The sequence below is a fragment of the Tribolium madens genome, unplaced genomic scaffold, assembly GCF_015345945.1.
Source record: "Tribolium madens isolate multiple individuals breed KSU strain unplaced genomic scaffold, Tmad_KSU_1.1 Scaffold_19;HRSCAF=116;Tcas5.2_LG9, whole genome shotgun sequence".
Lineage (NCBI taxonomy): Eukaryota > Metazoa > Arthropoda > Insecta > Coleoptera > Tenebrionidae > Tribolium > Tribolium madens.
Window position 1 is genome coordinate 5,735,644 of NW_025400983.1, and position 23,902 is coordinate 5,759,545.

Sequence of the window (23,902 nt, forward strand, 5' to 3'; positions counted from 1 at the left end):
GTTTTATAAAAATACAAAATAAAGAAAAACAACCAAGTAAGATAAGATACCAGGAACATTAAAAAAATGTTTAAAAAATGCTATCATTTTTGACATTTGACTTTTTTTATATTTATTGTTACCGATGATCTTGTATAGGTAAGTTTTTTCATAATTATTCAGTTAAGGTACAAAAATTTTGTCAATAAAAGCTACAAATAACGTTAAACTTAGTTACAATTCAGGATACAGCTTCTTTGTTTCCCCTTCTGACAGTCTCCAGCAAAAGAACATGGAAAATAATTTTTCTATTTTGCGTCTGAAAGAAAGCTTATTAAAAAAAAAACGATGCTTTAATGAGCCATGTCAATACCCATTCGGGTGCTGAAATAGACTAGTACAATTTACGTCTGAAAAAAGGACGTAAAACGCGCAAAATAGAAAAAATAGCATAAAAAACTTGTTTCATGAGTCATTTGTAGGAACTCGTTCTTTATAAAACCATTTTCCAACAGAAATAAATAGGGTCAAAGTGCTAAACCTTATAGATAATTTTTTTTTCTTTTTTCTCATGTTCCTGGTATCTTATTTTACTTGGCATTTATCTTTTTTATGTTTTTATAAAACACTGTAAAAGACAAAGCAAGGAATGGGAAAAAAGTAGTCATAAAAATGTGTAGATGAAATCCTGCTATTAATTCTGAATGAGGAATGAAGAGTGAATGTGGATGTTGACACCTTAATCTTTAAATTTAATTTGAAACAAGCATCTTTCGAAAGATTAAGAAATCCAGAGATAAACCAACCCAGAAACAATTTATTCGTCGAATTACAAAATGAGCCACAACCCATCATAATCCGAATCCATTTGCATTTTGATCCTGCTTTCCATAAATTAGCTCCCACCTAAAAATAATCATTAGTTGTGTAACTCCGGTAGCTCTCTTGAGGGTTCAACGACTACACACCCCACTGTTTATTTTCATTTAGTCTAAATACGAGCTTCTGGATATTAACCGGAGATTGTTTGTATCTTCAAATTAGTGAAAAAAGCCGAAAGTTGGGGTTGCGACGAATGACGACACTAAATCACCCGGGACGACCTCCCGTGCATAAGAATTCCCCTCGTTGGGTTCACGTAACGAAGCAAAAGTTTCACGTTACCCTGTCACAAAGCCACAACCGTCACGTCATTACCATTTTTTATGCCTTTTCCGCGGAACTTTTTGTTCCAAAGAGAGGAAGTTGTAAATTCGTGCTTTATGTCGCTTTCGGCTGGCGAATTTCAAACCGCTATAAAATTCAAAACAGACGACCACCAAAGTGTGGGATTCTCCCCAACTCAACCCCCGTAAACGAAGTGGTAAGACGAAACGAGGCACTTCCTCGACATTTGTCTGTTTGTTTACGAATAACACACATGTTACCAATTAAGCCAAACCAAGCGTGTCACATCTAACAAATCGTCGCGAGTTAATTCAAAGTAACTAACACTCCATTGTTGGACGAAATTGGCTCGGAAATGAGAATTGCTTTATTACGGTCCTGACCTTTCTACCTGTTTACATGACGTAAAAGGGCTGTTTTGTATACCACATCCGATCGCGATAACGTCGAAAAATGGGCGCTGAAAGGCAGGGGTTTATAGGCATGGAACGTGCCCCGATTTTTAAACAAACTATGGGAATTTTATTATATACACTGGGTGAGCCCAAAAGAACTGCTGGAATACATATACAAATAATAACTTTATTGATTTAGGTTAATTCGTTAATTAGAGTGACGCAGCCACTTACAAAGAGAGTTTACAAAAGGATTAATAAAAGAATCTCGACAAAAGCTAGAAAAGAATTTAAAAGAATAAGGAGAAGAAAATCTAGAAAAAAATTTAAAGAAAACTTGACAAGGAATAGAGGGTTTTAAACGCGACAAATTAAGAAAATGTGTATAGGGTATCACAAAATACATACCAGGTGAATAAAAAGTATGGAACCAATCGTTTTTTTCGTAAACTAAGCACTTTACGGAAAAAATAATTAGTGTAGCGTAAAGTACAATTAAAATGTGACCATTTATCAAGAATAACATTTTTCGAAATTTCTTTTAGTTTTCGAGTTCTGGAAAAAAAAAATTAATGGCAACCCACCATGGTAATTTTTTTAATTAAAGATTATGATCTAAAAATGACCTCTAATTAAATAAAATTGTTTTTTAGGCAGTACTTTTTTTAATTAATTGTTAAAGTTGCGTTCCGAGCTCATCACGAAGATTTTCCGAACTTAACTGAAGTGGTTGTTTCATGATTTCTATGCAGGTGCTTTGGGGTGGTTTCGAATCGACTAAAAATAGAAGAAAATGATTTGTTTTTATATTTTTTGATCCATCCGGAACCACCCCAAAGGACCTGCACCAAAAACCGGACTCTCCAACGATCAAAGTCATGAAACGACTCCTTCGTTCAAGTTCGGAAAATCTTCGTGATGGGCTCGGAACGCAACTTTAACAATTTATTAAAAAAAAAGTACTGACTAGAAAACAATTCTGTTTAATTAGAGGTCATTTTTAGATCATAATCTTTAATTAAAAAAATTACCATAGTGGGTTGCCATTTAAAAAAAAAATTTTTTTCCAGAACTCAAAAACTAAAAGAAATTTCGAAAAATGTTATTCTTGATAAATGGTCACATTTTAATTGGACTTTACACTACACTAATTATTTTTTTTGTAAAGTGCTTAGTTTACGAAAAAAATGCTTGGTTCCATACTTTTTATTCACCTGGTATAATTTTTCCTACTATCCATCATTCGAAGTACGAGTGGAAAAAACTCCATAAAAAAGCTGCATATTTCTTTTTTAATTATTACGATAATTATTTCAAAATCATTCAATCTTCAATTTTTTTGGTCTCTCTTTGTCAATGTTTATTGTGTTTCACGATTTCATGGTTTATCTTTTTTATTCGTTTCTCTTTGTTATTTTTATCATATTTTTCTGTCTTGTCATCTATTTTGTACTTGCTCTCTTCGTTTTTTCGAAAACAAGTAAATAATACCTACTTTGTCTGTCAAATTCGTTTATTTAAATCCTTTTTAATGTTTTCATTCCTTAATATTTTTTCATACAGGGCTATTCCAGCGAGTTGAAAAAGTCCATTAGTGATCTTTAAATGGAAAAATAAAAAAAAATTATATAGGACATTGATAGATACTACTCTAGTCCATCATAAAATTATTTTAAACCATAAAATTAATTTCAACTATACAGCCTGTCTTAAAAATAAGTTACAATACAAACTTGTGTTTTTTTTAAATGTAACACCGTATGTTTTTTGGCATTTATGGATGTAACCTTTTAAAACAATATTTTTACGCTAAACTTTTATTAGTCGATTTCGCTTAGTTTTAGAAATAAAACGTTTTTTTGACGAAGACATGCACTTTTAAAAAAATTATTACACAAAAACTAAGCTACTTCTGCAAAGATAAAAGTAGAGAATTTAAAGCTGTACCAATTTTTTATTGTTTTGCATTTGTAAAGATTAATAAATTAAGAATTTTGTTAAATAACTTTAAAAAATTAAATGGAATACCCTATTTTTCATTTTTGCATCTAATAGATTGATAAATTGTGTATCTAAAAAAATAAACTTTTAATATCTAGAATTGATAAATGAAAAGATATTTAACATTCAATATTAATTGTAGCAACAATGCCTATTAATATCTGAACATCATAGTAACCAAAGTAATTCCAGAGATTGTAAAAGTCGTTATAAATACTGAAATTCGAATTATTTTATTGTAAAAATAAAGAATAATGGATTCAGTTTAACTCAAATGTAATTATTAAGTGATATTTCTTCCATCTCTTGTGCAACTCTGCACTTTTTGGCTACTGAAACAAAAATAATTATTTTTTTTAATGTTTAAAGTTGAATATCTTTTTATTTATTGATTATAAACACCTAAAAGTAAATAATTTTAGAAAGACAATTTAATAATCTTTTAAATGGAAAAACAATAAATAGGGTGTTCCATTTACTTTATTTAAGTTATTGAACTTTTAACAAACGTCTTCATTTTTTATCTTTGCAAATGCAACACACTAAAAAAATGTTACAACCTTATAGCTTGTACCTTCTTCTTTGCAGAAGAAAAAAATTGTTCTAGCTGTCTTCGTTTTTGTATAATAAATTTTTAAAAAGTTTTTTCGTCAGGAAAACCGTCTTATTTTTAAGCAAAATCTTATTCTAAGCAAAATCGACCAATAAAAGTTTAGCTTAAAAACATTGTCATCAAAATCTACGTCCAAAAACGCTAAGAAACATATGTTTCATTTAGAAAAACAAAAATTTGTTTTGGAACTTATTTTTGAGACATGCTGTATAGTTGAAAATAATTTTAGGCGATGGACTAGATTAGTATCTATCAATGTCCTATATAATTTTTTTTTAATTTCACCATTTAAAGGTCACTAATAGATTTTTTTCAACTCGCTGGGACAGCCTGTACGAGTATGTTTAAATGTGAAAGTTGGTTTTATTTCATTTTTGGACATTTTTTTGTAATCTTTCAACAATATTAATTAAAAAAAATTAAAAGCGGTTTGTTCTTTCTTACTAAATTTAGCTTTAAATAACAAATATTAAAACTAGTGAACTCATGTTTTATTATGATGCACAGATTTCCAATTGGTCTTGCTATAGCACAGTATTTATCTTTTTATTTAAAATTGTCAGATTAATTTACATAGTCTTGATTAAGGACACTTAAAAAATTGTGTGCGTTATTAAACAAATTTGTTAGTAACTCTCGCTATTATTGTCACAAAGCAACATCGTCAGAGAATTTATTTTACGCCATTACCAAACACCCATCTTCCTGTGTTCAATTAGTGAACAATGGACATCCCACCGTCCTCACTCCATGTCCATAAATAATTTTTGTTATGATTTTAGTAGTGTTTCGATCGCCCCCGCTTTACTCGCGCTGTTTTTGTATTAAAATTCTGTGTGAAGAACGTTCGCAACGGTCAATGGCTAAATAACCGACAGCAATAAGTAACAGACTCTGTATTTATCTTGTTAGTTTAAAGAGCCCACTTGCGATTATTAGCGCGGTAGTTATAAATTAATCGCCTGAAATGGGTTTTTTCTGTTGCAGATCAATGGGGATACCATCGGCAAGGGTCATGTCAGGCTGGTTTCAGCGCCGCCATAAACTCGGTAAGTGCTCGACGTTTATTAATGGGAATTTTAATTGAAAAACTATTTTTTTAAATTAATTTACTGTAATGTAGTGTAAAGTGGGCTAGTATTTTAATTGAGGACATCAATTAACGATTTTTTGATTTGCCAGTGGGAAATTAAAAGTTAACAGTAAATATTGTAATCAAAAAAAAAAATTTGAACGCTGCAACTTATTTTACCTATTATCTAATTTTAGTATGTAACATATCCACATTTTTTCAAAAGTGAAGGCAAGAATCAGAGTAATTTTCTTGCGTACTTGCTTTTCTTGCTTTTATATCAACCTTCAATGTAGATTACTATTAAAAATAATTTCTCTATATAAAGAAATAAAAAAATGTGGTGTCACTAGCAAAAAATCATTTGAGTTCAAGTTATTTAAATAAGATTAAAAGCAGTATAAAACTGCGTCAAAAGTTTTACGTCAGTCACCCTATATAAAATATACAATAGAAATAGTTTGTTATGACATGAACATAACTGACTACTGATTTGCATTATGTGTTTGAAAACTTATTTCTATTGTACTTTTCAGTTTTCAGTTTGTAATGAGCTTATATCAGTCTAAACCCCTTAAAATAGGCAATACATTATACTCTTTACAGCAGCCACGTTTATTTGTTTTTTTCCCACGATAGATTGAACTTTCTAAATAATATATAGTTATTTATTATACAAGACGATAAAGAAATTGTTTATCTACGAGTGAAAAGGTTAAGTTTACGAGTGACAAAGTCACGAGTGGACTTTTTTCACGAGTAGATAAACAATCTTTATCGTCGTGTATAATATTTCGTTTTATTTTGTACGCACCTACCAGAATTTCTTGAATATAAACAGTAGATAAAAATTACTTTATTTTACTAGACAATAAAATTCTACTTTATCAACTGAAATTTGTTGATAAAAAATAAAGACTAGATAAAAATTACTTTATTTCACTAGACGATAAAAAACTACTACTAAAATTAGGTGATAAAAGCACTCTTTAACATTGAGTACAAAATAAAAAAACATTAAAATTGGCAGTAACAAACCAAAAGATTGTATTTTTCGAGTAGCAAGTGTTTTCAACACCGAAGACGAAAGGATTCATTTTTCTGTTTATTTATGGTATTTTAATACTTAAAAAAGTTTAAACCATCTCAGAAAAAACAATTCCTAATCTATAAATTTGTAAAAATATAAAAATAGCGTTTTCATGACTATTGACTTGGAAAGTCCAATTGAAAATAAAATATTTATTATCTCAAAAATAAGATTATAGAAATTCTTGTATGTACATACTTGTTAAATGTAAAATTAAGAAAATTCAAGTTGCATAACTGAAATAAATGATTAAATGATATTTATTGAAATAACTAATATATCAATTTGCATAATTATTTATATCAAAAATGACAAGGACAAGAATTTCATATTAAAAAGAATTAAGTAAACCAAAACAACTCATGATTCTTATTGATAGGTAACCTTCTTATTAACAGCTTGTGAGGGTTTATAAGTCTTAAAAAGTATTATTTTTAACTTAATAACTTTGAAAAGCTAGATAAACCATTATAAAATTGTTCCATCCAGTAACTGTTGAAATAAAAGTTACACATACTTCGCGGTAAAAAGTAGTACCGAGCCAAATTTGATTTTTCCTTCAAAGTGTATTTACAATATACAATACAATACAATATTTATTCATACAATTTCATTTGAAGAATACCAACGTAACAGTATGTAATAAACATTCCCCTTTCAGTGATTTTAATGTTTCAAATAAATTTAAATAATAATAATAATAATTAATTAAAAAAGTTCAATATATCCTTGGAAAATCTATACCGCCTTGTATGTTTGAAACAAAAGGGCTTTTTGGTTAGAAATCATCAAGGAATTAATTATTTTTAAAATAATCCAGGAAATTATCATTTTTTCCTTATTTTTAATAAACACCCAGTCGACTCATTTCCACTAACCAAATGCTGTTTTTATGACTTTTCAAATAACTAAAAAAGTAAAAGACTCAATGGATGAGTTCAATAAAACATTTAATGGGAGAAAAATGTATATTATTATGCAATTTGTAATTCCAAATAAAGAAATATCAAGTGGTTATTTGTGAGAAGTTAAATGTTGCAAGTAGACAGATCGGAATCGTTTCAAATAGCAAATAAAACATGCATTCTATTCTATGATAGGCATTTGTAAAAGTGTAAGTAGAGCATCATTAAAATCACATTCACTGCATTCACTTAGTTAACAGAAATACATAAATACTCGAAATTTTCAAAGTAACAAACTGAAACGAAAAGAATTCAAGTTTGTTAAGTAACTAGAAAAAAAGGAGATTGTCTTGGTCTTGGATGGAAAACCTCTTAACTTTATTTTTATTATTCTAATGTTGGAGGCCTGTTCAGTGAATAATTCCCATCATATCGCATTTCCCCGATAAAATACCAGACGCGGTAATTTTCACCACCGTTCTATAGGGTGTTATTTAAAAGCACTCATCTAGAGTGGCTCGATAAAAACCAGTAATCATTCCGGGACTCCCAAGATGTCGTCGAACATCGAACAATTAGTCAGCAGATGGCCGCGCATTCCCAAAAAGGCAACAATTCCGAACCTCCCACATAACTTATCGTCAACTCGAAACGATTTGTAAGTTTCACCATTTTTTCGATGGTTTCTCGGAACGTGCAAGAATCAGTATGCCAATGCCGTATTCTTATACGGTCGAAGACAATAGGCGCCGGAACGCTTTTTGTAAACCGCTCACATATTCTGTGTCAGCGGACATCATAGACATGAAAAAAGTGATGGAATACTGCACGGCGACAATCAAAGCAAATTGCCATGAAATACCGCCCGGATTACGAGTCAATTACATTATTTTTATTGCTGGCTTTGGCGTTCATTTTTTAGCCCTTCCAAGCGTTCCGCGGAAACATTTCTCCAGGATTTCTTGAGGACTTTATGCAAATTTGCCTGCGGTATGTTACTATTAACAAAATTCTCAATAAATTAAAAAGTACACAAATAAAGCTGATTTTCTTATCACGAATCTTAATTTTATTCTCCGATGCGATAGTCAATTCTAGACATTTATACAGTATGATGAAAAAAAGGCGCCCATGTTAACGTTATAAGTGATCTTTTATTAAAGAGGAATTCGAAGACCAAAATTGGATTTGTGCTCTTATCAGTAAGATATAGACTTTCCTTTTTAGAAAAGAGAAATCTATACAGGGGGCGCCAGAACTCGCGCCCCAGAGAAAATTTTTAAGTAAGTTTAGATACCAGGAACATGAAAAAAATGTTTAAAAAATTCTATCTGTCAAAAAATTTTGACATTTATTTTTTGACATTTGACATTTTTTATATGTATTTAATGATACTAATGATCTTGTATATGTTTTTTACAATTATTTAGTAAAGGTACAAAAACTTTGCCAATAAAAGCCACAAATAACATTGAACAGAGTTACAATTTAGGATAAAGCTTCCTTGTTTCCTCTTTTAGCCTATAGCAAAAAAACTTGAAAAATTATTTTTGCAACAGAAATAAATAGAGTCAAAGTGCAAACTTTAAACCCTCATAATTGCGAAATTTTTATAGATAAAATTTTTTTAGCATTTTTTCCATGTTCCTGGTACCATACCTTATATGGCATTTTTCTCTGGGGCGCGAGTTCTGGCGCACCCTGTATAATTAACAGTTTTAAAATAATTTCATTGTTAAATTCTAGAATTTGATATTGTTGACGGTGTTCTTAAAAAAAAATGTGTAAAAAGTCTATTGAAATAAACTTAGTTATTGAAGATGTTTGGATACCATTTCTTGGCTCCAAAGAAAATTTATCAATGTTGCAACATTGCAAATATCCTAAGATACAGAAAATGTCCAAGTAATATTCAATTATTGGAAACGATAGCAACAAAAAAAATCAATTTTCAATGTTGTTTGTTCTGTGAAATTTGAACGATTAAAGTCAAAAAGGTTTCCTAGATACGAAAAATACCTAAGTGAAATAGTTTTTTAGTAAAAGAAATTTGTGCAATTTTGCCGCTTTGTGCTGTTAGACAAACTGTTTAAATTTTAAAAAGAATCTATTTAGACTATTTTTGGAATGATGGTCACAATGTTTCAATAAAAAAGGACGTGCCTGTCTCAATCGTGGGCGCCTTTTTTTCATCACCTTGTATAAAAACAAAAAAATATGATGCCCTGTTTAAATCTTCCAATTTCTTTATCTACAGGGTGTGTCAGAACTCGCGTCCTTGAGAAAAATTTCAAGTAGGATAAGATACCAGGAACATGGAAAAAATGTTTAAAAAAATCATATCTGTGTGTCAGAACTCGCGTTCTAGAGAAAAATTTCAAGTAAGATAAGATACCAGGAACATGGAAAAAATACAATCTGTCAAAAAATTTGACATTTATTTTTTGACATTTTTTTATGTTTATTTAATGATACTATGATCTATATGTATATACCAGGTGAATAAAAAGTATGGAACCAAACATTTTTTGCTTAAACTATTTATTTCTTGAAAAAACTAATTGATGAGTGATAAAGTACTATAAAAACGTGATGATTTAACAAGAATAAAAAATTTCGAAATTTCCTTTTGTTTTTGAGTTCTACAAAAAAAAATATTTTTTTAAATGGCAACCCACTATAAAATCATTTTTCTCATAAAAGCTATACTCTAAGGATTACAACTATCTGCTTTATATTTAATTTTTTCAAAAAAAATTTTTTCACATAAATTGCAATTTTGACAAAAAAAATCGCATAACTCAAAAACAAAACAAAATTTCGTTCTGAAAATAGGATCACATTTTTTATATTACTTTAATTTATATTAATTATTATTTTCTGGAGGCAAATGATTAAAAAGAATAAAACCGCTTGGTTCCATACTTTATATTCAGCCTGTATGTATATGTGTATATGTTTTTCTTTTATAATTAATTAGAAAAAGTAAAAAAAATTGCCAATAAAAGCCACAAATAACATTTAATTTAGTTACAATTAATTTAGGATACAGCTTCCTTGTATCTTCTTCTAATAGCCTGTAGCAAAAAAACTTACAAAATGGTTTTTCCAACAAATAAATAGCGTCAAAGTGCAAAATTTAAACTCTCATAACTTCGAAATTTTTATAGATAATTTTTTTTTAATATTTTTTCCATGTTCGTGGTGTTTTACCTTATATGACTTTTTTCTCTGTGGCGCAAGTTCTGGCGCACCCTGTATAAAACCTTTTTTTCATTTTTTTATAATTCGACTGCAATATGCTAAAAAAATGTTATAAAAGCGCTAGAGTTGTACTTTTTTCTTTTGAATTGTATTTTTTTATTTATTATTCGTAGATTGTGTGTAATAAATTTTCAAGAAGACTAGGTATATTTTAAAAACAGCAAAATCGACTAATAAAAGTTTAGTTTAAAATCATCTAAACTGAAAACTGCTTCCAAAAATGCCCCAATATGTGTTTTTTGTTTTGTTCAAAACTGAACCAATCTTTTTTTCTTACATTTTATTCATGAATTTTTCATTAGTACAGTTAAACTTCTATATAGTGGGCACTTCAAGATGTACAGAGTGTCCCAAGTTTTAGAACCGGCGCAAAAATAAATATTTCTAATTGATTAAAAAAGAATTTTGATTGTGTAACCGATAGAGGATTAGATACACTTTGATTTAATTTTTTGATATTGTACAAAATTTTTAGGTATGGCAGTGAGATCTTAAAAATTAAATTTAGGAAAAAAATTTGATTAATTGGAATTTTTTCTACATGATAAAATTCCTTGATTTTTTCTGATGGTAACCGTGAATAATGTAAAAGTTGATAGATTTTGAGTAATTAACATTTTAATATTGAAAATTGGGAATTCTGGTATTTATGGCCAAGTTTGAGATGATGTGCTACTATGCATTATTATATGCATAATAAAGCGGAGACTTCACCATATCTTTTTCTTTTTATAAGAACTTCTGATCAGATCACCAGTTACCGCAAACCTTCTCATAAATTATTCCAAGTTTCAGATTTTCAATATTAAAATGTTAATTATTCAAAATCTATCAAAAAAATCAAAAAATTTTATAATGTAGAAAATATTCCAGTTAATTAAATTTTGTTTTTCTCCAATATTTACATATTTCTGAGGTTTCACTGCCATACGATAAGAATTTTATTCAATATCAAAGGATCGAATTATTAATCCAAGAGGATAGATCGTTTAGACTATAAAAATAAATTCTTTTTTAATCAGAAATATTTATTTTTACGGCGGCCCTAAAACCTGGAACATATCTCACATCATATCTATCGTCATTTCTGTCATTTTTCACAATGTTTTTCTGCATGGCTCCAAATTTTTTTACGCAGAAATCAAATGTTTCTGACCTATTTCGACAAAACTAACTTTTGTCACTACTGCTGAAAGGAGTTTTTTTAATTAAAATAAAGGTCAGGTTGGGTCAAATTATTATATTTTTTAATATTGAATTACATTTCTTTTTTTTGTCTTCGGGCTTGTAAATGTCAACCACCATGACTTCACGTTACTAATTAATATACGAATCCTGTTAAATAAAGAAATTTCTGTTTTCAAAGGTTCTTGAGAAATTAAAAAACCTCATTGTTTAGTTTAGTTTCTTTTAGAAACCAATAAAACTTTTAAATAAAATGAACTTTATGTCTTGCTTCAAGAACTAAATCCTCGTGCCATAAATGTACCGCATTCGTAATGTACCTAAGTAACTATATTATTTACGATTGTTAACTTGAATGGTCATAAATTTATGCGACAATGAGAATGTAATTAGGATAAAATGGTGAAATTAGACTAAATTTTATGATGAAGCTGTAAATCAGAAGCTTCAAAAAGGTCGACTTCTAGTAGATGTTTTTTTTGTTGGGAAATTTTACTATTTTGCCATAAATCATTCAAATTTTATGATTTTTCTTTACAAATTGTGTAAGATGACAGAATGCAGATTTCTTTTGGCCCTAAATTTGTGGGTAGGGCCCAGTTACCGTTTTTAAATGTATTTTTTAATTTGAAGATTAGATTTTAACTACAGAAAAAATATTATATCATGTACTGCTTGCTTTGAGAAGGAAAGTTGTGCAAAGGATTTTTTGTTTTATTCAAAATTGAAACAACCTTTTTTCTTATATCTTATTCATCAATTTTCCATTAGTATAGTTGATCTTCTATGTAGTGGACACTTTAAGATGTAGATAAACATTTTACAGAGAGCCAAATCTAGAATTTAGGATTGTTTCAAATTTTTTTATTAAAAACTCATAGAGTAGTTAAGCTTTGCCAGTTTGGGTCTAACTGTTAACTCGGGCAGTTTTCATTGATTTTACATCTTTATCTTAATGTATTCTGAGCGCCTATTTGTTACAAGCTATGCACTTCAAGATTTACTCTTACGATTATGTGACAACTTATTTAAATATTTCCACGACTTGAATTATGTGTTTCAATGCACATTTGCTTCATTTTCCTCCAACACAATATCGCTAATTAAATGGAATGAAAAATTTCAGTGTGCGAGGTAATTCCGTCAAGTCCTTCAGTCCCCTTCTCTTTCTGAATAAATTACATTACTTAATTAATAATTGCTATTATAAATTTATCATTTAATCTAGTTATGACAAGCTAATTCACTGTTAATTCGAGTGCATTTAGGTTGATTGAAACTTCCCGTTTTTTCCTTATTTACCAGTTCACGTTAGAAAATGTAATTAAAATTCCATCTATGTTCCCATTCAACGGTACACGTCGTCAAAAATGGGATTAATAGTGCATTTTCCCGTGATGTAATAATCATAATGCATTTTCTAGGGTGGAGCCACTTTATTTCCCTAACGATGCAGTGTTTACGTTCGTGAAATTCTCTAAATACTACTAACGACCACTACATGAATAACAATTAGCGATAAATGTTGCTCAAGTTTGAAGAATTCCGGATAAAATCGCAGTCGATTATGTCTGTTGGAGCGGTTGTAAGAGTCGTCGATGTTATTTGCTCGTATGTAGGAGTTCTTGAGAGCCGACAATGCGTATGTACTGTGTTCGACTTTAACTTATGGAGATTTGATTCAATGCTAAACAGCGTAATGTTATTGGAGCGAATACGTATCATATACAAAAGTTTTTACGGCCCGGAGTAACGTGCACGCTCTCCGGTGTATTTAAATGGACCGGAGTCGGTCGTGCCGGATTTTTATTTGTTCTTAGATTCGAGGACTAAAAGAATTGTCTTGCTAGGACAGTACACGAAAATAACGTGAACATATCTCAAGGGAAAAAAATCTGTAGCATTAGCTACATGAAAAAAAATACAATAAATTTTGTATTATTTTGTCCGTATTTACGGATTTATCGTCAGTCTAAAAGGACCATAATTTTAAAAAGAAATTATATTATAAAAATAACAATCAAAAAATGTTGTTTATAACAAAGTTAAGAATTTTATCAATAAATCAACTTTTCATTTAAAACATTGGTAACAATTAATTCAAAGGAAAGAAATCTATGGCTATATGAAAAAAATTCATAAATGCATTGTTTTGTCCGCATTTACCGATTTACGGCCACTCTAAGTTGTTCATAATTTTACAAAAAACTTATATTTTAAAAACAACAAGCAAAGAATTTTATTTGTAACAGATGATAGATATAAATAAAATTTTCAATATAAAAACTTGGAAACTCAAAGTGAAGAAATTTATATCTATATGAAACAAATCTATAAATTTTGCATTGTTTTGTCCATACATTCCTTTTTGAAGGGCTTATAAATTAAAAAAATCTTATATCCTAAAAATGACTGGCAAAAATTTTTATTTATAACGGATGAGGTTTAGAATTTTTATCAATAAATCAAATTTCAATGAAAAAATCGGTAGCAATTAATTCAAAAGAAAGAGATCTATAGCCACATAAAAAAATATAACTTAATGCCTCTTTGAAGGACTCATAATTTTATAAAAATCTTATATTCTAAAAATGACAAACACAAAATTTCGTTTATAACAGATGAGGTTTAGAATTTTTATCAATAAATCAAATTGCAATATAAAAATCGATAGCAATTAATTCAATAAATAGAAATCTGTAGCTACATGAAAAAAAAATTATATATTTTGCATTATTTTGTCCGCATTTACAGATTTTGCGCCAATCTAAACTTTACAAAGAACTTATATTCTAAAAATAATAACAAGTAAAAAATTTTGTTTAGGTATAACAAACGAGGTTAACACTTTTATCAAAAAATCAAATTTGTAATTAAAACATTGGTAACAATTAATTCAAAGGAAAGTAATCTATTAGTGTGTGAAAAAACTTAATAAATTTTGCATTATTTTGTCCGTATATCCAGATTTTGCGTTACTGCCACTCTAAAGTATTCATAATTTTACAAAAACTTATTTTTTAAAAACGATAAGCAAAAAATTTCATTTATAATTTATAGCAGATAAAGTTAAGAATTTTTTTCAATAAATAAAATATTTATATAAAAAATTGGAAACTCAAAGAGAAGAAATTTTTATCTACATGAAAAAAATCATGAAATTTTACATTGTTTTGTCCATACATTCCTCTTTGAAGGGCTCATCAATAAAAAAAATCTTATACCCTAAAAATGACAGGCAAAAAATTTCATTTATAACAGATGAGGTTTAAAATTCTCATCAATAAATCAAATTTTGAATGAAAAAATCGGTAGCAATTAATTCAAAGGAAAGAAATCTAAAACTACATGAGGAAAAAATTATAAATTTTACATTATTGTCCACGCAGTATACAGTTTTGCATTACTGCGACTCTAAAGAGCTCATAATTTCACAAAAACTTAGTATATTCTAAAAACGAGAAGCAAAAATTTTTTATATGTAACAGATGAGGTTAAGCATTTTTATCAATAAATCAAAGTTTCAATAACAAAATTGGTAGCAAGTAATTTGATAAGTATCTAAATGAATTAACGCAGGAGATATATTTTTTTTGTTTGTTTTAGTTACTTACGATTTAGCCTATTTCTTAGTGTAAATAATGCTTATTTTAAGCTACTCGTATTTCAATGCAGAAAACGCAAAAATTTCTTTAGTTGAATTCTTTGTCATTTTAACATTTGGTAAATTTTTTAAACTTTTAACTGTCAAAGGATTGGTTTGGAGCGCTGTAAAAGTGCTTCAGAGCTTACACCTGACATATGGGAGCAATGGGTAATCTGGTAGTCATATTACCACATCCATGCAATAATTTTCTGAGCGAGATTGATCCCATATGGGAGACGAGTAGTTGAAGACATCCATCAACAACAAAAACGTGTGCTTATTTTTAATGACTCATTTTAAGCAGCTTCTAAAAATTATCGACTAGACTAACGAAACAAGTCTTCTCTTTTATTTCTTATTTTGGTTTTAATTTTTTTTGGATTTATTTGCAAAAAAGACTAACCTGGAGGAATCTTCACAAACTACTTTGATAATCTTTTTTCTCGGTTTTATCTACTCACCAGTATGTTTACTCCACTACAGAGTTTATTTTAAGTCAAGTATTTCAATGAAAAATATCGATGGAATTCATTGTGATGGTTTAAATTTGACGTAAGAACAACATTTGGAGAGTAAACACTACAATGTCAATTTAAACATTGATACACCTGTCCAAACCATGTTTCTACATCAGTTTTGGTTTCTTTAATCTTTCAGTAAAACCAACACACATTCCATCATTTGCGATTAAGTGAATGTGAATATTGTTATCATAAAAAAATCAAAAATTTCCTACGCGGATATCATTTTGCATGTGAAGGGGCTCGTCTCGTATCCGAAGAATTCCATCCAACATTAATTAACGTCATTTTCTTTTCCATTTCAGGTCGGAGACCGCCTTTTCATCGGTTCGCCGGGCAGTTGGTATTGGCAAGGTAAAGCTTCCTCCTTTTCATCAATTTACTTAGTGTTTCCTTTCAAGCTTCTTGTTCTGTTTTACAGGCTTCTAGTTGAAATAGCGCGCCAGATTTTAGTTTTTTTATCAATTGTTGAACCGATGAAATTTATTGTTTACATTTGCACAATTGGTGTGTTTCAGGACAAATGTATTCCGTTGATGCTCACGCCACGTTTGAATTTAAACCTACGCTATTCTCCGCGACCTACGGCGCTGAAGGTATTGAAAGCATAAAACATTTAAAAACAACAACAAACAAACAAAACAACAACAAAGCTCATAACTAAAATTAATGTAGCGATTCGGTGCAGGAAAGTGAGAGTCGCTATACTAATTAATGCATAATCTAAATTAATTTCAATTAATCGTATAACCGTTTAACAAAATCGAGCCGGATTAAAACTATAGACAGCAGATGGTCATTTAACACTTCATCTCTTCATCACTGCGAGGATTCATCCGCTTTACTGGCGACAAACAACACAATTTTTAGTTTTCAGGTTTAGTTTCAGCTAAGGGGATCAGCAACGCTTCAGTAACATATTAATTTTTGTATTAATGTTATTAAATCGGTGAAAAACGTGGACGTTTTAGGGTGGATTTACGCCATTTTCACAACAAAACACTAAACAACATTTTTTCTTCTCCTCTAATTTTCTATTTGTTTCACGATTTTCACCATTTACGCATTTTCTCAATACTTAAAAATTGTTTTTTATTTTTTTTCCCTAAGTTCATAAATATTTTTACCTTGGTTTTTAATCTTTACATTTTTTTGATTATTATTATTAATAAACACGAATAATGCAGAAAACTGTTCAAAAGTTTGGAAATAATTTAATAATTATTATACATATTTTATACAGAATTTTTATCTAAATTATTTGTTAATTTTTATTTCTTTTTTAGTTTCTTTAAAAATTTTATTTTTTTCTTTACTATACAGGTGTTTTCACATTGTCCCTACTGTTTTTAATAAACATATCTATTAATGTTCCAAAAAGAAAAAAAAATGGTTTCAGTTCTCCCAATAGAAACTCAAAGTATTTGGAAACATTTTTTTTTGTATTCTAACTTAAGTTAACTTTTTTCACTTTTTTGTATTTCTTACTTTTTTTGTTTTTTAGATTAAATATGTTTCAAATTCGGTGGAAGCATCCTTTTCTCAAAGTGGGGCTTTTTAATATGAATAACGAAGGGTAAATAAAAAATTCAAAGTCAATCCCACAGGTTTGAATTTAACTTCGATTAAACCAAAAAATATATTTTTTTCCAAAATTTAAACAAGTGGTGTCTGTCGTCTTCTTGTCTAATAAAATTTCTCTAAATTGCCTTTTACTTTCTTTTTCTTCCTAAGTTCATAGACATTTCTTTGAATATTATTAATAAACACGAATAAACTTCTAAATAATTGTAATACATATTTTATACGGTATTTTTATGTAATTATTTCTTAATTTTTATTTCTCTTTTAATTTCTTTGTATTAGTTCTATTAAATATTCTTCACTATTTTTTTAAAAACCTATTTTTTTCTTTACTAAACAAGTGTTTTCACTTTGTACCCACTGTTTTTAATAAACATACAGGGTGTTAAAAAAGACTGTAAAATATTTCAGTATAGATCAAAACAAACAAAAAAGTCCGCAAAGTAACGGTTTCGGAGATATCGAAAATTGTTCATTTTTTGAAATATTTATTTGCAATCTGTTCAAACAAAACGTGCGATCAAAAAAAATAAATTAGAGTAGGCGGTGATTAAAGTTCTTCAGATGCGAATCCTGATTTTTGACATCAAAAATCAGTGGAAACTTTGACAAGTGAGCGTTTTATTCATTTTGAGTGAAATAATGTTCACTTTAGAGCAGAAAACTTGTATTGCTGCAAGTTATTACAAAAATGTTGTACAAGACGAATGGTTATTTTCACTTTCAGTTTGTGTGGAAAATTTCCAGCCCAGATTCCCAGCCAACGTGTTGCCAACTGTAGAATAGTTAAGACTTTTGTTTATTTTGGTCCATACTATTACCTCCTTAAATATTTTAGAATCTTTTTTAACACCCTATACACTACTATACAGGGTGCGCCAGATCACGCGCCCCAGAGAAAATTTTCAAGTAAGGTAAGATACCAGGAACATGAAAAAAATGTTTAAAAAATTCCATCTGTCAAAAATTTTTGACAAATGACATTTTATTATATCTATTTAATGATACTGATGATATTGTATATGTTTTTTTACAATTATTTAGTAAAGGGACAAAAATTTAGCCAATAAAAGCCACAAATAACATTGAACAGAGTTACAATTTAGGATACAGCTTCTTTGTTTCCTCTTTTAATAGCCTATAGCAAAAAAACTTGGAAAATTATTTTTCTAACAGAAATAAAGTCAAAGTGCAAACTTTAAACCCTCATAACTTCGAAATTTTTATAGATAATTTTTTTTTTAACATTTTTTCCATGATCCTGGTATCTTACTTTATATAGCATTTTTCTCTGGGGCGCGAGTTCTGGCGCATTCTGTATGTTGGTGTTACAAAAAAAAATGGTTTCAGTTCTCCCAATAGAAACTCAATGCATTTGGAAACATTTTTTGTATTTTAATTTAGTTAACTTTTTTCACTTTTTTCTGCATTTCTTATTTCTTAGATTAAATATTATTTTTCACATTCGGTGGAAGGTTAAATAAAATTCTAAGTCAATCCCACAGGTTTAAATTACCCATCGTTATTCATAAATATTTTTCATTCTATTTAAAAAAACAATATAATTTTCACTCACTGTTATTATAAAAAACAAACTGTGTTAGAAGTATTGGTAAAGAAATCATTGGAGCCCAATAGAGACCTAAATGTTTGGAAGCATTTTTCTGACACTGAAATTTTAGCTAAACACTTTTTTCCCAAGTTAAAGTTAAAGTTATTTCTGTAACACCTGTATGTAGGAAGGTTCTTGTTTCACATACACGAAATTGTCTTCTTCACATTTATTGTAGCAAAGTTTCATTTCATTTATTTCACACTTATCAAAGTTTAATCACCCATCCACCCAAATATCCACGTTTTTGCATTTCACTTACCCCAACCTCGTCAAAGGTGTCGGTAAACCGTTAATCACACAGGTAAACCATTAATCCGAAACCGAGTAATCCATTAACTCGTCACCATTTGCCTCTTCCTCATCTGACCAAAGAGCTTCCTTCCAGGCCAAGTCCACCAACAGAGTCTCGAAACGCGCCCTGCAGTGTTCGCCACCACCGAGGGTACGGAAAAAGACGACGACTCCTACATGGGTTACTCGACCATCGTGGGCGACTTTCTGGGTAATGGCGAAGAAGGCATCGCTGTGGGTATGCCCAGAGGGAACAATCTCAAAGGAAAAGTACTCTTGTTCACCATGAATCTCACCAACTACGTTCAACATTTCACCAGTGACCAAATCGGGTCGTACTATGGGTATGCCCTCGCGGCTTGCGATGTTGATGGTGATGGTAAACTGGATTTGATCGTGGGGGCACCCATGTACACAGTGCAGAATAACAAAGACAAATACGATGTGGGCAGGGTCTATGTTATCTACCACGAAAGCGATAGGGTAATTAGGGAAAATGATTGGGGCGTTTTTGACTGTGTCTTGTAGGGTAGATTTGTCGCCAACTATGTCATCGATGGGTTCAATTCCAAATCCAGGTTTGGGCAAGCTGTAGCCTCACTCGGAGATATCAACCAAGACGGATTCGGAGGTACTCCTGGTACCACAAAATTACAAATTTCACAAATTTGAAAATTGTAGATTTCGCAGTCGGGGCCCCCTACGATGGTACTGAAAATCGCGGTGCTGTCTACATCTACCATGGTTCGAGCAAAGGAGTACGCAAGAAGTTCTCTCAAGTCATTTTCGCCGAAGATGTAGCCGTTTCCTTAACAACTTTCGGATTTTCCATAACCGGAGGAATGGATTTGGACAATAACCAATATCCAGACATGGCTGTTGGTGCTTATGAATCCAACAAAGCTTTCTTCTTCAGGTTGGTACTCTTGTTGCCTAATTTTAGTACAATTTGTGTCTTTAGAGCGCGTCCGGTCATCAGTGTTGAAGCTTCAGTCAAGTTTCTCACCCATAACAAGTTCATTGATATCACTAGTCCTGATTATACCCTTCGAAGTGATGGTAGTACTGCGACCAAGACCCAAATCCAGTTCTGTAGCAGGTACTATGGAAAAGGAATACCAAACTCCCTAAGTACGTCAATAGATTATTTAGAGTGTTTCTTTCTCACATGGAAATTGTAGATTTGGGTGTTGAGTACATTTTGGACTCGAAGAAGTTGATCAACTCACGAATGGGTTTCGTGGATGATGAAGGGCAAAGCAGGAAAAATGCGACAATAACAATGTTGAAGGGACAAGACTTGAAATGTACAAATCCTATCGACGTTTATGTCAAGGTAAAAACTAATTCGACGATCGAGTTTGTGTTTGACTTTTTTTTTAGAGCGAAATCCGCGATAAACTCACCGCTTTGGTGGTCGAAGCTAGATACTGGATGCGAGACGACCGAGACCTCACACCCTCAAACCTCCAACAACTACCTCGCAACCCCCGTTCATTCCTCACACCAGTCCTCGACCTCAACTCACCCCCATCCAAGAAAGATTCAATCAGCATACAAAAGAATTGCGGTTCAGATAACATCTGTATCCCGGATTTGGTTATTTCCGTAACACCGTAAGTAACAAACTCGTTTCAAATTTCTCCTCAATATCTTCATTTCCAGGAGCGTCCAAGAGTACTACTTGGATTCGGGCGAAAACTTTTATTTGAACATTTCCGTGACAAACAATGGAGAAGACGCATTCGAATCAACTGTTGAAGTTAAATACCCCGACGGCTTTTTCTATATTTCCAGTCAGGATATCCAAGTGGTGTCGCATGTGTTGTGTAGTGCGTCCGAAAACTTCACCATCAAGTGCGATATTGGTAACCCAGTGCCTTCTAACAAAGTCGTTCACTTTAAACTCCTGTGGCAACCCAACTATGCCAAAGAACTACCTTCGAATCTCTTCTTTGAGGTTGCTGTCAATAGCACCAATGAGGATTTACCCGAAACTCGGTACAATAACAAGCAGAAAATCGGGATTTCGATTCTTTATGATGTGATACAAGAAATTCGGGGATGGTCAATACCCAACGAAGTTTTATTCACTCCGAGTTCGTCTCTCTACGCCGCCGACATCTCCAATCAGACTCATCGCACCTCACCTGAAAACCGCCTGTCTGAAGACGTGATCGGTCCTCAGGTTTGTAATGCCTTTTTTTCTTATATTTATTCTTTAAACCGGGCGCCACCAACTTTTCCTAAAAGTTAGAAAAGAACTATTTGGAGATGTTATATAGGTCTACATTACATAAGAGTGCCTTTCCGACCAGCTTTTATACAGTGGAGAGGAATGGGGAGGTTCGATTTAATTAAACACAGGTGATTGAAAAGAGAAATTTATTGAGGAACTATAACAACAGATAAAACAAGTAATTTTACAAAGAAATTCTAACTTGGACCTAGTGAACCCTAGCCCTTAGAGAAGAGGTCCTCCGTGGGTGAATTTGAGGGGAGAAGTCCCGTCGGTTGTTTTTCCTGAAGAGGTCCAGGAAATGATACCACCTGGAAGAAGTCCCAGATGTTAAGCCCTTACCACGGAAGAGATCCCGTGGCCCGTGTCCAGTGATGAACTCGGCTCCCAGAAGATGTCCTGGGGTAGGTGTGGTTTAACGACGGAAGAAGCTCCCGTCGACCGTATTCTTTGAAGATGTCCAAAGAGTACAGTCCTTCAGAAAAGGTGCTGAAGTTATTCCACCAACAGAGGTCTTAGTGATTTCGTCCGAAGAGGTCCGGAAGGAGACTCAAATGAATCTGCCGGTGTGGCGGCCTGTTCTTCTTTATATACCCTTTGAAGTCTTTTTTTATACTTGAATTTATCTGAGGGCACTTCTCATTGGTCTATTTTAGCGGTTCTTTTAAATAAAACACAAACACAACATATTGTTTATTCAAAGAATTCTTACACCATTTAATTAATTAATTGTTTGGAAAATATGCTACACATACAACGTTTTTAGTTAGTTAGTGATTTATTGGGCTATTCTCTAAAAATCTGCTATAGTCTATAAGCTGGTATATTCCATAGCTAATAGAGCTCTGTATATAAATTTTTTAAAGTCCTTATAGAATCGTATCAAAATTGGTATTCTCTAAGCGTCTATGTAAACATTCGAGTTATAGCGCTGTAATTACCCTAAAGTCTGTTTTTTATTAAGTGGAAATGTCAAACAGTCTTAACAAATTTATTCATGGTAATTTTTGGATGTTGGCAGTTCCAGTTTTTAATTTAATTAATAAAAAATGGCATTCAGCAAAAAAATCGTCTAAGAAAATTTAGAAATGAAAACACAAAAACGGGAACAAATTGAGTATCGCGAACAGTTTTTGGAAATTTGAAGACGAAAAGTCAGAAAAAGACTACCGCTAAAATTTAGACACAATTTGTAATGTAAATTTACTATACATTCTCTAATTTTTAGTAAGAAATTAATGAGAATACAACATAAACATCAAAGAGAAAAAAACGTAATTAAATTAGTAGGATTGTTTGCAACGTTTTTGAAGAACGAGTTGAAGAAGTAACAATTTTGAAACTAAAGCCGAAGGAGAATTTAGAAAATGCATCAACTTTGAGCTCATATTAATAAATTACACAAAAATTTATTACCGATTTTCATAAAACCTGCTTGTACCTTTTACAAAATAACTTTTTTCTAAATAGACACTCTTTTTATTAAAGATTTTGTAGTAAGAAGCTCATTATTGTCCACAACATTACCTTCTTTTTTCTTCATTTAATAATAAATATAATGCAATTAGTGCAATATTATTACGATCCATCACTGAACTATGTACTTATTATTAACTTTACACGATACCAATAATTATAAGAGAACAAAAATTAGCATCACTGGCGAAATACGGAGAGAAGTACTTATAATAAATTATTGAGGAGTGACATTGTTACTATGACAATATATCGTTATAGAGACTATAAGTCTTTACGGTCAGCAAATTTCTCGCCATAACTTTATAGAGACTTTAAGCTTATAGAATTTTAGGTATAGAGAAATATTTCCTTAGAGAATTCGATTTTTACTTATAGTCGATAGCTTAAAGAGTTATAGCGCTATAGCACGTATTTTTTTTTACAGAATAGCACCATAAGATAGATAAACTAAAGTCTATTTTTTTTTAATGGAAATTACCAAGTCAAAATTTTGGTGAAAAAATTGGTAGCAGTTTGTCTCCATAGCCACAAATTTTGTTTGCTCTTTGTTTTTGTCCCTAAAAATTTTGTTAAAAAATTATGGTTATGTGCTCCAATTGAGATGTTGTCAAAATTTTGACTTTTATGAATCTTGTGTGCCTGTTTGCTTTTTAAAAGCGCTATAATTGAATACCTGAGGACAGACATCATTACCTAAGGTCTAAAGCAGAATTCAGTGCTAATAATTTTGACAGAAACACACCTCAAGTAAGTACAATGTTGTGGACAAAAATGAGATTCTTGCTACAAAAACTTTGAAGAAAAGGATGTATATACAGAAAAAAGTTATTTAGCAAAATATACAAGTAGGTATTAT

The 23,902-nt window shown here is 30.8% G+C and overlaps 1 protein-coding gene across 3 annotated transcripts in view; it reads left to right on the top strand.

Annotated features, from left to right (window-relative positions):
- The window catches only part of LOC123014408 (integrin alpha-PS2), a 71,012-nt gene that overhangs the window by 42,884 nt on the left and 4,226 nt on the right, over nt 1–23,902 (top strand). For 2 of the 3 annotated variants that reach the window (XM_044413509.1, XM_044413528.1), the window contains exons 5-14: nt 5,143–5,204; nt 16,144–16,192; nt 16,357–16,434; nt 19,423–19,811; nt 19,857–19,959; nt 20,010–20,244; nt 20,290–20,459; nt 20,510–20,664; nt 20,712–20,944; nt 20,994–21,516. In XM_044413509.1, coding sequence (XP_044269444.1) covers nt 5,143–5,204; nt 16,144–16,192; nt 16,357–16,434; nt 19,423–19,811; nt 19,857–19,959; nt 20,010–20,244; nt 20,290–20,459; nt 20,510–20,664; nt 20,712–20,944; nt 20,994–21,516 — 1,997 coding nt within the window. The remainder of the gene's footprint in view (nt 1–5,142; nt 5,205–16,143; nt 16,193–16,356; nt 16,435–19,422; nt 19,812–19,856; nt 19,960–20,009; nt 20,245–20,289; nt 20,460–20,509; nt 20,665–20,711; nt 20,945–20,993; nt 21,517–23,902) is intronic. The other variant, XM_044413519.1, reaches the window with a different exon arrangement.